The sequence below is a fragment of the Pristiophorus japonicus genome, chromosome 5, assembly GCF_044704955.1.
Source record: "Pristiophorus japonicus isolate sPriJap1 chromosome 5, sPriJap1.hap1, whole genome shotgun sequence".
Classification (NCBI taxonomy): domain Eukaryota; kingdom Metazoa; phylum Chordata; class Chondrichthyes; family Pristiophoridae; genus Pristiophorus; species Pristiophorus japonicus.
The window spans coordinates 71,192,011-71,206,035 of NC_091981.1; the positions used below are offsets into that span (position 1 = coordinate 71,192,011).

Here is a 14,025-nt window from a genome sequence, read left to right on the forward strand (position 1 = left end):
TGATGTAGTATTGGGGCGTTTTACTATGTTAAAGGCACTATACAACTGCAAAATGTTGATTCAATGCCCCACTGCATTGAGTATTGCTGTGGAGAGGCACTAAGCAGATGAAGGAAATTGGCAGGAGGTTTGCACCTTAACTGCACTCATCTCTTTTTAGTGATCAGTTCAGAGATCTCAAGTGGAGACTTTGGAACATGTCACTCTCTCTACCAATTAATGGCCAGATATTCCAGTCAGTGGTGAAGGAACTGTTATAGCACAGCCTGTCGAGGAGCAGGGTAACTCAGACAGCAACTTCTTGATCTCCACATTTAACTGCACATGTACGGCCTCCGGAAGTTGCTGTCTGATTTACTCCATAATAATAGTGAGCACTGTTAGCCTCAATGTTATTCTCAATACAAAATCCAGCCACATGTGTGGCACAGAGGGACAAAAAGAGAAATATTGTGGTAGTTTGTCCTGAAAAAGGATTAAAGAATGAGTTTAATATTTTTATTTCATTAAACACCCTTGTGTCTAAATATAACTTACTTGGAAAAATATGGCTTTGGTATCAAGTCTCCAAAAGTTTGTCACTGGATAGCCGCTGTGACCACGACATGATATCAGCTCCAGTGCTGAGTTACAGTTTGGACACACTTTTTCTGCAAAATATAAAACTACACATTAGGACTTGTTGTAATACAGGAACAGCGGACAAATAGGGCCCGCTTACGATTTCAATGTTGTTTCAAATTTACATCTAAGAGGTAATTTTCTAATTACTGTTCCCAGTCGGGAACCGCATCCACCGACAGCATATATTAAAGATTCAAACTTGTGCCTGAGTTTGTGTTATGTACTGTCACTGGGCAAGGCTTTCCACTAAAGGCTGAAGGTCCAAAATTAAGAAAAATAAAATCTGTAATGATTACTGCAGACACTTCTGCATCAAAATAAAATATGAATTATTTAAATTACTTTACATAACATAAAAACAGAAAATGCTGGAAATACTCAGCAGATCAGGCAGCATCTGTGGAGAGAGAAACAGAGTTAACGTTTCAGGTCAATTACCTTTCATCTGACGTTCTGGTGATAGGTCATTGACCCGAAACGTTAACTCTATCATCAGAACATCAGATGAAAGGTAATTGATCTGAAACGTTAACTCTGTTTTGCTCTCTCCACAGATGCTGCCTGATCTGCTAAGTATTTCCAGCATTTTCTGTTTTAATTTCAGATTTCCAGCATCTGCAGTATTTTGCTTTTGATGTTAAATAGCATCATCAGCATCATAGGCAGTCCCTGGGAATCGAGGAAAACTTGCTTCCACTCTTGAAGTAAATTCTTTCGTGGCTGAACAGTCCAATACGAGAGCCACAGACACAGGTGGGAGAGATAGTCGTTGAGGGAAGGGGTGGGTGTGACTGATTTGTCGCATGCTGTTTCCGTTGCCTGCGCTTGATTTCTGCATGCTCTCGGCGTTGAGACTCAAGGTGCTCAGCGCCCTCTCGGATGCACTCCTCCACTTAGGGCGGTCTTGGGCCAGGGACTCCCAGGTTTCAGTGGGGATGTCAGGGAGGATTTGAGGGTGTCCTTGTAACGTTTCCGCTGCCCATCTTTGAATCGTTTGCCATGAGGGAGCTCCGCGTAGAGCACTTGATTTGGGAGTCTCACGTCTGGCAAGCGAACTATGTGGCCTGCCCAGCAGAGCTGATCGAGTGTGGTCAGTGCTTCAATGCTGGGGCTGTTAGCCTGGACGAGGACGTTGATGTTGGTGTGCCTGTCTTCACAGGAGATTTGTAGGATCTTGCAGAGATATCGTTGGTGATATTTCTCCAGCATCTTGAGGTGTCTGTGTACATGGTCCATGTCTCTGAGCCATACAGGAGGTATTACTACAGCCCTGTAGACGATGAGCTTGGTGGCAGTTTTGAGGGCCTGGTCTTCACTCTTTTCCTCAGGTGGCCGAAGGCTGCACTGGTGCACTGGAGACAGTGTTGGATCTCGTCAGCGATGCCTGCTCTTGTTGATAGGAGGCTCCTGAGATATGGGAAGTGGTCCATGGTGTCCAGTGCCGCACCGTGGATCTTGATGACTGGGGGGCAGTGCTGTGTGGTGAGGACAGGCTGGTGAAGGACCTTTGTCTTACGGATGTTTAACGTAAGGCCCATGCTTTCGTACGCCTCAGTAAATAAGTCGACTATGTCCTGGAGTTCAGCCTCTGTATTTGCACAAACGCAGGTGGCGTTGTCCGTGTACTATAGCTTGACGACAGAGGTTGGGGCGGTCTTGGACCTGGCCTGGAGACGGCGCAGGTTGAACAGGTTTCCACTGGTTCTGTAGTTTAGTTCCACTCCAGCGGGGAGCTTGTTGACTGTGAGCTGGAGAATGGTGGCAAGAAAAATTGAGAAGATGGTTGGGGCGATGACGCAGCCCTATTTGACCCCGGTCCGGATGTGGATTGGGTCTGTGATGGATCCGTTGGTAAAGATCACGGCGTGATGTTACATAACAAATCAAGTGTCAGCCTTTGTTTATTGGTAGCACGCCTGTCTCTGAGTCAGAAAGTTTGTGGGTTCAAGCTCCACTCCCAGACTGGAGCATGTAATCGAGGCTGACACTTTAGTGTAGTACTGAGAGAGTGCTGCACTGTCGTTCAGATGCGACGTTAAACCAAGGCACCATTTAGCCTCTCAGGCAGTCGTTAAACATACCATGCCACTATTTGAATAATAGCAAGGATGTTTACCATTTTGGGATGAAACTAAGAAGCACTTTTTCACACAAAGAGTAGTGGAAATCTGGACTGCGCTCCCCCAAAAGTTGTGGATGCTGGATCAATTGAAAATTTCAAGATTGACATCGAAAGATTTATGTTAGGTAAGGGTATCAAGGGATCTAGAGCAAAGGCAGATAAATTGAGTTGAGGTACAGATCAGCAATGATCTAATTGAATAGCAGAATGTTGATGTATTATTATATATAAATTACTTGGATTGGGCATGGAGAGTATAATTTTGAAGTTTGCGGATGATACAAAATTTGGCAATGTAGTAAATAGTGAGCAGGACAGTAGCAGACTTGAGGAGGACATAGACAGACTGGTGAAATGGGAAGACACATGGCAGTTGCAGTTTAATGTGGATAAGTTTTAAGTGATGCACTTTGGAAGAAACAACATGGAGAGGCAGTATGATCTAAATGGTACTATTTTGAGGGGAGTGCAAGAACAGAGGGACCTGAGGGTGCATATTTACAAATCTTTGAATGTAGCAGGGCAGGTTGAGTAGATGTAATATAAATGGATTTCAAAAAGCATTTGATATAGTACCACATAATCGATTTATTCGGAAAATAGAAGCACATTGTACGAAAGGGGCAGTGGTAACTTGGGTATGTAATTGGCTAAGGGATAGGAGGCTAAGTGTGATTTTGAACAGATGCAACATCCTTCACTTGAGCCCAACTTTGATACGGCGTGGCGGCCCTGACCAGTGAGAAACCATCAGCGGCAGGTCGGGGCCATAAGTGGAGCGGTGAGCGGTGGCCATGGGCAGCGTGGTGGTGTACTACTGCAAGGTACAGCGCGAGCTGGTGCAGGAGGACCATGGCAGCGAAGAGCGACGTCTTCAAGGTCAGGTCGGTGATTGGAGCGTGGGCAGGTACAGCAGGAGTGGCTAGGTTGGGGCGAAGGACTGGGAAGAGATTGTGGAGCGATGTGATCAGGGCCCAGGAGAGGCATTAGTTCGGTGCCAAAAGAGGCGATATGTGTGTGCAACGGCCATCACACGTTAAAAAAATCCACGCACAGGCACCTTCCACACTTCAAGATGTAGTTCGGGATCTGCAATATTAGATCCTTCACTGAAACACATGTGAACTCATCCCTTTTTGTCGTGGAAGCAAGTCATCCTCGTTTCGAGGGACTGCCTATGATGATGACTTTGATCCTTCACCTGGGCATATAGGTGCATATTCACATATCCTTGAAGGGAGCAGAGCAAGTTGATAAGGTGGTTAAGAATGCATGTGGGCTATTTAGCTTTGTAAGTAGGGGCACTAAATACAAAACAAGGAAGTCATGCTAAACCTTTACAAATCTCTGCTTAGGCTTCAGCTGGGAGTATTGTCTACAATTCTGGGCACTATAGGAAGCTTGTCAAGGCCCTGGAGAGGATACAGAAGAGATTTACCAGAATGATACCAGGGATGAGTGAGTTCAGTTATGTTGAGTGATTGGGGAAGTTGGGATTGTTCTCCTTGGAGCAGAGAAGGTTAAGGGGAGAGCTAATAGAGGTATTCCAAATTATGAGGGATTCTGATCGAGCAAGTAGGGCTAAACTATTTCCTCTGGCAAGTGGGTTGGTAACCAGAGTTCATAGATTTTTTTTAAATTGCCAAAACAACTCGAGGGGAAATTAGTAGAAATTTCTTCAAACAGAGGATTGTTAAGATCTAGAATGCACTACCTGAAAAGGTAGTGGAATCAGATTTAAAAGACAATTGAGCATGTACTTGAACAGGAGTGATTTACAAGGTTATGGGCAAAAGGGTCTGTGACTAAATTGGACAGCTTCTTCAAAGAGCCGGCACAGGCATGACAGGCCCAATGGCCTCCTTCTGTGCTGTAAAATTCTATGATTCTAAGGGGCCGAAATACAGCCTCCCGATAAGGCCTGTTACCACTAGAAAGCGACGTCCAAATGGTGGTGTCGAATGGCAGCCAATATGTAGTCGAATAGCCGCCGCTTGCGAAATTTTCCTGGTGGATTTTCCGGCGGTCCCCACTTCTGCCGCACTGCTGCCGAATCCTCCTAATCATAGAATCATAGAATTATAGAAGTTTACGGCACGGAAGGAGGCCATTTCAGCCCATCGTGTCCGTGCAGGCCAACAAGAGGGTATCCAGCCTAATCATACTTTCCAGCGCTAGGTCCGTAACCCTGCAGATTACAGCACTTCAGGTGCACATCCAAGTACTTTTTAAATGTGGTGAAGGTTTATGCCTCTCCCACTCTTTCAGGCAGTGAGTTCCAAACCCCTACAACCCTCTGCGTGAAGAAATTTCCCCTCAAATCCTCTCTAAACCTTCTACCAATTACTTTAAATTTACGTCCCCTGATTGTTGACCTCTCTGCTAAGGGACAGAGGCCCTTTCTATCCACGATAGCTAGGCGCCACATAATTTTATACATCTCAAAGAGGTCCCCCCTCAGCCTCATCTGTTCCAAGGAAAACAAATCCAGCCTATCCAATCTTTCCTCATAGCTACGATTCTCCATTGCCGGCAACATCCTCGTCAATCTCCTCTGTACGCTCTCCCGTGCAATCGCATCCTTCCAGTAATGCGAAGACCATAACTGCACGCAGTACTCAGCTGTGGCCTACCCAGTGTTTTATACAATTCAAGCATAACTCCCCTGCTCTTGTATTCTATGCCTTGGCTAATAAAGGCAAACATTCTTAACCACCTTATCTACCTGGCCTGCTACTTTCATTGATCTGTGGACATCCACTCTCTTTGTTCCTCTACACTTCTCAGTGTCCTACCATTTAATGTGAATTCCCTTTTCTTGTTAGCCCTGCCCAAATGCATTACATCACACTTCTCTGGATTAAATTTCATTTGCCACTGTTCTGCCCACCTGACCAGTTGATTCATATCTTCCTGCAGTCCGCAGCTTTCTTCTTCATTATCAAACACAGCCGATTTTAGTATCATCTGAAAACTTCTTAATCATAGCCCCAACATTCAAGTCCAAGTCATTGATATATACCATAAAAAGCAGGGGACCTAGTAATGAGTCCTGTGGAACCCCACTGTAAACATCCTTCCAGTCACAAAAACACCCATCAACCATTACCCTTTGCTTTCTGCCTCTGAGCCAATTTTGGATCTAACTAGCCACTTTGCCTTGGATCCCATGAGTTTTTACTTTTGTCACCAGTCTGCCACGTGGGACCTTATCAAAAGCTTTGCTAAAATCCATAGACACTACATCATAGTTTGTTGCCTCCTTGAAAAATTCAATCAAGTTAGTCAGACATGACCTTCCCTTAACAAATCCGTGCTGACTGTCCTTGATTCATCTGTGTGTTTCTAAGTGAAGATTTATCCTGTCCTTCACGATTTTTTCCAATAATTTTCCCACCACTGAAGTTAGGTTGACTGGCTGATACATTTCATCTGGGCCTGGGAACTTTTCCACTTTCAAAGCTGCTAAACCCCTTAATACCTCCTCTCTCACTATGTTTATTTCATCCAGAATTTCACACTCCTCCTTGATAGCAGTATCTACCTTTGGCCCTTCCCTTTGTGAAAACAGATGCAAAGTATTCATTAAGAACCATACCAACATCTTCCACCTCCATGCAGAGATTATCCTCATGATCTCTAATAGGCCCTACCCTTTCTTTAGTTATCCTCGTACTCTTAATATATTTATAGAACATCTTTGGGTTTTCCTTAATTTCACTTGCCAAGAATTTTTCATTATCTCTCTTAGCATTCATAATATCCTTTTTAATTTTACCTCTGAACTTTTTATATTCCACCAGAGATTCTATAGTATTTAGCCGTCGGTATATGACATACGCTTCCCTTTTTTTCTTTATCCTTCCCTGTAAGTCCCTAGACATCCAGGGGACTCTAGAAATGTTTTTCCCGCCCTTTTTCATTAAGGGCACATGTTTGGCCTGAGCCCTCCAGATCTCCTCCTTGAATGCCTCCCACTGTTCTGACACTGATTTACCTACAATTAGCTGTTTCCAGTCCACTGTGGCCAAATCACTTCTCGACTTAGCAAAGTTAGCTTTTCCCCAATTTGGGACTTTTATTCCTGGATTATCCTTGTCCTTGTCCATAACTATCTTGAATCTGACTGAATTATGGTCACTGGCACCCGAGTGCTCTCCCACTGATACCCCTTCCACCTGCCCAGCTTCATTCCCCAAAACTAAATTCAAAACCGCCCCCTCCCATGTTGGGCTTGTTACATACTGACTAAAAAAGTTCTCTTGAATGGATGTTAAGAATTCCATACCCTCTATACCCTTCCCACTATAATTGTCCCAATCAATATTAGGACAGTTGAAATCCCCTACATATCCCCTATTACTGTCCTATGATTTTTGGACTTTACAGAAATCTGCCTACATATTTGCTCTTCTATCTCCCTCCCACTGTCTGTTTGGGGGTCTATAATACACATCCAGCAGTGTGATCGCCCCTTTTTTATTTTTCAGTTCGACCCATATGGCGTCATTTGATGATCGTTCTAACATATCATCCCTCCTCACAGCTGTAATAGTTTCTTAATCAATATCGCGACCCCTCCTCCTTTTTCACCCCCCCCTCTCTATCCCGTCTGAAGATCCTGTACCATACCTGCCCCTCTTTTAGCCATGTATTTGTAACAGCTATAATATCATGCTCCCAAGTGTCTACCTGTGCTCTCAGCTCATGTGCCTTATTCACTATACGCCTTGCATTGAAGTATATACCATTTATTACAGCCAGACCTCCTTGTTGACTATTTTCTAGCCCTCGTTTCCTCTGGCCTTCAAACTCACTTTCTACATTTTTGCTTTGTAATTCCAGCTTTACTCCCCTCCCTACTGTGTCATCAAAGCGCGCACCGCTGATGTCCTGCCCCGCAAGCAATATTCACCTTAGAAAATCTTCTGGCCGCCGCTTGGTGCCCCCAACAGTTGTTTCTGTCAGTGTACTGTGTTTGCAGTGTATGTAAAATAGCGGTGTGGCCTCCATTAAATGGGAGGATGCACTGCTACGGCCGCCATCTTATTTTTATGACGGATACTCCACTCCAGCCTCCACTCCAGCCCCCATTATGACAGTCACTCTGTTCCTGCCCCCACTTCCACCCTCATTATGACCGACTTCCGACTCGTTCCAAAAAAAACCAAAGAGCTGAATTTCGCAAGATGGGCCGCCACATCCATTGCAGCGGCCAAAACACAAGAAAAACAATAGGTGCGACCCATTTCTGGCAGGGCTGAATTTCGTCGCCTCTATGATTCTAACAAGCTTGAGGAGCTAAATGATGTACTCCTATTTCTATGTGTGCTGACCAACATCTATTCTTCAACTAACACCTTGAAAAATAGATTATCTGATCATTTTTCTCATTGCTATTTATGGGACCTTCCTGTGCACAAATTGACTGCTGTATTTTCTTATATGCCAAGCTTGTACTCCAGGTATTTCACTGGACAGTCTGGTCATACAGGTTCTCTCAGTACAGCATGCTGGTTGTTGTGAAGTTATTGCTAAATGTTGCTTGAGGTGCAGTTATACTGTCACCCCAATATCAATGTGAAGTAATTTCAGGTGTGTATCAATAGCAAAATAACTCAGGAGTCAGGTACCAATCTGGCTACCCAGTGCACTAAAGTCAAGCAGCCTAACTCACACCACTTTCCATTTGCACTGCTGCATTATAACTCCAGTGCCTGGATGGTCTACCAGCAAATCTGTATGGAATCTTTATAATGTTATTGAAAAATGGATAATCACACCTGCGGCCTCCGAATATTTAAGGTGAGCCGTCCAGGAGGGGTGTCTGCACATGTGTCCAAGTATAAGATAAATTTTCATCTTTAGCTTTCTTGGTGCAGAGTTTGTTCATCCGTACTATGCCTAAGTTCCCAATATTTGCTCCAAGTGCAAAAATAATGGCCTAGATTTTGCAGTAAGAATAACAGTGAGGCTATCAGCGCTCACCGTCATTGATATATAAATTGGACAGCAACTTCCAGCGACCTCGCATGTGCAGTTAAAAGAAAAAATCATGAAGTTGTTGTCTGGGTTGCCCTGCTCCTTCAGAAGCTTCACTATACCAGTATCTTGCCCAGAGACTCGCCATTGAAACACATGGCATGCCTTGAAGTTGTGCTACTTACGAGATATATACCCTCTAAACTCACCAGAAAAAGTTCGGGCTTGTCAATTCCAGTATAAGTAAATTTTGAATAGCATGATATTTCTTAGTTATTGGCAAGCAACCACTCTCCCACTGAAAATGTACTTTTACAAGGGTGGACTCTCATTCCTTCAGATTTTAATTAATGTTGGAGATTTATTTTTTAATTAAATAATTCAATACTTGTTTCAAAATTTTTTTTAGAATCATAGGGGCTGAAATTGGCTATCACCCTGGTTGGGAGCGAGCATTCTGTGCCCTGGAAGCGGAATTGGGGTTACCGCCCCTCACAGGAAGTGGAGTGCCATGGATCAAGGGTGCCACGGCCGCAGCCCGGCACTGAAACGGGGTGCTGGGCTGCCCGATCACAGTCCGGACCCGTGACATCGTTGGACAGTGGCCTGACCGGTGAAATCGGGAAAATAAAAAAATGCCGGCACATGGCGCAGCGCACCTCCCCTTTTAGCTTGCGCCCCATGATGCGTGTGCAGCCCAGTTCATGACCCACAAGACTGGCGTCGGCATTGCTAATTTTCATTGTGGTGCGAAAAGGGGTCGCTGTACACACCAATGACTTCATCGCCAGAGGTGTAATGGCCCAGGGCGCTACCAGCGGTGCACGGTGCTACTGCAGTCAAGCCTCCACTAACTCCCGCCCAATTTCGCGGGTGCCGGTAGTGCGCCTCCTGGGCAACAGGGGGATTTCGCCCCCAAGCTGCGGACTACAGGAAGGTATCAATCAACTGGTCAGGTGGGCAGAACAGTGGCAAATGGAATTTTACCCAGAGAAGTGTGAGGTAATGCATTTTAGGAGGGTAACAAGGAAAAGGAATACATATTAAATAGTAGGATACTGAGAAGTGTACAGGATCAAAGAAACCTTGGAGTGCATGTCCACAGATCCCTGAAAGTAGCATGCCAAGTAGATAAGGTCGTTAAGAAGGCATATGGAATGCTTGCCTTTATTAGCTGAGGCATACGATACAAGAGCAAGGGGTTTATGCTTGAACTGTATAAAACATTGGTTGGCCACAGCTGGAGTACTGCATGCAGTCCTGGTCACCGCTTTACAGGAAGGACGTGATTGCACTGGAGAGGGTACAGAGGAGATTTATGAGGATGTTGCCGGGAGTGGAGAATCTAAGCTATGAGGACAGATTAGATACATAAGAACATAAGAACATAAGAACAGGAGTAGGCCATCTAGCCCCTCGAGCCTGCTCCGCCATTCAAAAAGATCATGGCTGATCTGGCCGTGGACTCAGCTCCACTTACCCGCCTGCTCCCCATAACCCTTAATTCCCTTATTGATTAAAAATCTATCTATCTGTGATTTGAATACATTCAATGAGCTAGCCTCAACTGCTTCCTTGGGCAGAGAATTCCACAGATTCAGAACCCTATGGGAGAAGAAATTCCTTCTCAACTCGGTTTTAAATTGGCTCCACCATATTTTGAGGCTGTGCCCCCTAGTTCTAGTCTCCCCAACCAGTTGAAACAAACTCTCTGCCTCTATCTTGTCTATCCCTTTCATTATTTTAAATGTTTCTATAAGATCACCCCGCATCCTTCTGAACTCCAACGAGTAAAGACCCAGTCTACTCAATCTATCATCATAAGGTAACCCCCTCATCTCCAGAATCAGCCTAGTGAATCGTCTATGTACCCCCTCCAAGGCTAGTATATCCTTCCTTAAGTAAGGTGACCAAAACTGCATGCAGTACTCCAGGTGCGGCCTCACCAATACCCTATACAGTTGCAGCAGGACCTCCCTGCTTTTGTACTCTATCCCTCTCGCAATGAAGGCCAACATTCCATTTGCTTTCCTGATTACCTGCTGCAGCTACAAACTAACTTTTTGGGATTCATGCACAAGGACCCCCAGGTCCCTCTGCACCACAGCATGTTGTAATTTCTCCCCATTCAAAAAATATTCCATTTTACTGGGGTTTTTCCCAAAGGTGGATGACCTCACATTTTCCGACATTGTATTCCATCTGCCAAACCTTAGCCCATTCGCTTAACCTATCGAAATCTCTTTGCAGCCTCTCTGTGTCTGCTACACAACCCGCTTTCCCACTAATCTTTGTGTCATCTGCAAATTTTGTTACACTACTCTCTGTCCCTTCTTCCAGGTCATCTACATATTCTGTAAACAGTTATGGTCCCAGCACCGATCCCTGTGGCACACCACTAACCACCGATTTCCAAATTGAAAAGGACCCATTTAGCCCGACTCTCTGCTTTCTGTTAGCCAGCCAATTCTCTATCCATGCTAATACATTTCCTCTCACTCCGCGTACCTTTATCTTCTGCAGTAACCTTTTGTGTGGCACCTTATCGAATGCCTTTTGGAAATCTAAATACACCCCATCCATCTCTATCCACCATGCTCGTTATATCCTCAAAGAATTCCAGTAAATTAGTTAAACATGATTTCCCCTTCATGAATCCATGTAGCGTCTGCTTGATTGCACTATTCCTATCTAGACGTCCCGCTATTTCTTCCTTAATGATAGCTTCAAGCATTTTCCCCACTACAGATGTTAAACTAACCGGCCTATAGTTACCTGCCTTTTGTCTGCCCCCTTTTTAAAACAGAGGCGTTGCATTAGCTGCTTTCCAATCTGCTGGTACCTCCCCAGAATCCAGAGAATTTTGGTAGATTATAATGAATGCATCTGCTATAACTTACGCCATCTCTTTTAATAACATGGATGCATTTGATCAGGACCAGGGGACTTGTCTACCTTGAGTCCCATTAGCCTGTCCAGCACTACCTCCCTAGTGATAGTGATTGTCTCAAGGTCCTCTCTTCCCACATTCCCATGACCAGCAATTTTTGGCATGGTTTTTGTGTCTTCCACTGTGAAGACCGAAGCAAAATAATTGTTTAAGGTCTCAGCCATTTCCACATTTCCCATTATTAAATTAAATCCCCCTTCTCATCTTCTCAGGGGCCAACATTTACTTAGTCACTCTCTTCCGATTTATATATCGGTAAAAGCTTTTACTATCTGTTTTTATGTTTTGCGCAAGTTTACTTTCGTAATCTATCTTTCCTTTCTTTATTGCTTTCTTAGTCATGCTTTGCTGTCATTTAAAATTTTCCCAATCTTCTAGTTTCCCACTAACCTTGGCCATTGGTTTTTAATTTGATACTCTCCTTTATTTCCTTGGTCATCCACGGCTGGTTATCCCTTCTCTTACCGCCCTTCTTTTTCACTGGAATATATTTTTGTTGAGCACTATGAAAGAGCTCCTTAAAAGTCCTCCACTGTTCCTCAATTGTGCCACCGTTTAGTCTGTGTTCCCAGTCTACTTTAGCTAAATCTGCCCTCATCCCACTGTAGTCCCCTTTGTTTAAGCATAGTACGCTCGTTTGAGACACTACTTCCTCATCCTCAATCTGTATTACAAATTCAACCATATTGTGATCACTCATTCCGAGAGGATCTTTTACTAGGAGATCGTTTATTATTCCTGTCTCATTACACAGGACCAGATCTAAGAACATACTGTTCTAAGAAACAATCCCGTATGCATTCTATGAATTCCTCCTCCAGGCTACCCCATGCGATTTGATTTGACCAATCGATATGTAGGTTAAAATCCCCCATGATTACTGCCGTTCCTTTTACATATGCCTCTATTATTCCCTTGATTATTGTCCGCCCCACCATGAAGTTATTATTTGGGGGCCTATAAACTACGCCCACCAGTGACTTTTTCCCCTTACTATCTCTAATCTCCACCCACAATGATTCAACATTTTGTTCATTAGAGCCAATATCGTCTCTCACAACTGCCCTGATATCATCCTTTATTAACAGAGCTACCCCACCTCCTTTCCCTTCTTGTCTATCCTTCCGAATTGTCAGATACCCCTGTATGTTTAATTCCCAGTCTTGGCCACCCTGCAACCACGTTTCTGTAATGGTCACCAAATCATACCCATTTGTAATGATCTGTGCCGTCAACTCATTTACTTTATTTCGAATGCTACGTGCGTAGGCTGGATTTGTTTTCATTGGAACAGAGGAGGCTGAGGGGTGACCTCATTGAGGTGTATAAAATTATGAGTGTCCTGGATATAGTGGATAGAAAGGGCCTATTTCCCTTAGCAGAGAGGTCAACAACCAGGGGACATAAATTTAAAGTAATTGGTAGAAGGTTTAGAACGGATTTGAGGGGAAATTTCTTCACGCAGAAGGTTGTGGGGGTCTGGAACTCACTGCCTGAATGGGTGGTAGAGGCAGAAATCCTCACCATATTTAAAAAGTACTTGGATGTGCATCTGAAGTGCTGTAACCTGCAGGGTTACGGACCTAGTGCTGGAAAGTGGAATTAGGCTGGAAAGTCTCTTGTTGGCCGGCATGGACACAATTGGCTGAAATAGCCTCCTTCCATGCTGTAAACTTCGATGATAGAATCTTACAGCACAAAAGGGGGCCATTTGGCCCATTCTGTCTGTGCTGGCTCATTGAAAAAGCTGTCCTATTTGTTCCCATACCACAGTTTTCTCCCCATTGCCCTATTAGTCACTCCTCTTATAGTAAATGTCCAATTACCTTTTGAAAGTTCCTATGGAATTTGATTGCATCAAATATTCAGGTAGTATATTCTAGATCATTACAACCCTCAATGTGAAATAGTTTCTCCTTCTTTTCCCTCCAGTTCTTTTGCCAATTACTTTAAATCTATGACCTCTGGTTACTGACCTGCTTACTGAGAAAACAGTTTCTCCCTACCCTCTCTAAGCTCTGGAATTCCCTCTCTAAACCTCTCTGCCTCTCTACTTATCTTTTCTCATTTAAGACGCTCCTTAAAACTTACCTCAATTACCAAGTTTTTGTTCATCTGCCCTAATTTCTCCTTATGTGGCTCGGTATCAATTGGTTTATCTTATAATACTCCTGTGAAGCACCTTGGGACATTTTACTACATTAAAGGTGCTATAAAATAAAAGTTGTTGTTGTTGTACTTGCTCTATCAAAACCCCTCATAGTTTTGAATACCTCTATTAGGTCTCACTTTAACCTTCTCTGCTCTAAGAAGAACAATCCCAGATTCTCCAATCTCTCCCTATCCC

At 44.0% G+C, this 14,025-nt stretch overlaps 1 protein-coding gene across 1 annotated transcript in view; it reads right to left on the reverse strand.

Annotated features, from left to right (window-relative positions):
- The window catches only part of gcm2 (glial cells missing transcription factor 2), a 62,893-nt gene that overhangs the window by 24,250 nt on the left and 24,618 nt on the right, over nucleotides 1-14,025 (reverse strand). Inside the window, exon 3 of the mRNA XM_070879879.1 lies at nucleotides 538-650. Coding sequence (XP_070735980.1) covers nucleotides 538-650 — 113 coding nt within the window. The remainder of the gene's footprint in view (nucleotides 1-537; nucleotides 651-14,025) is intronic.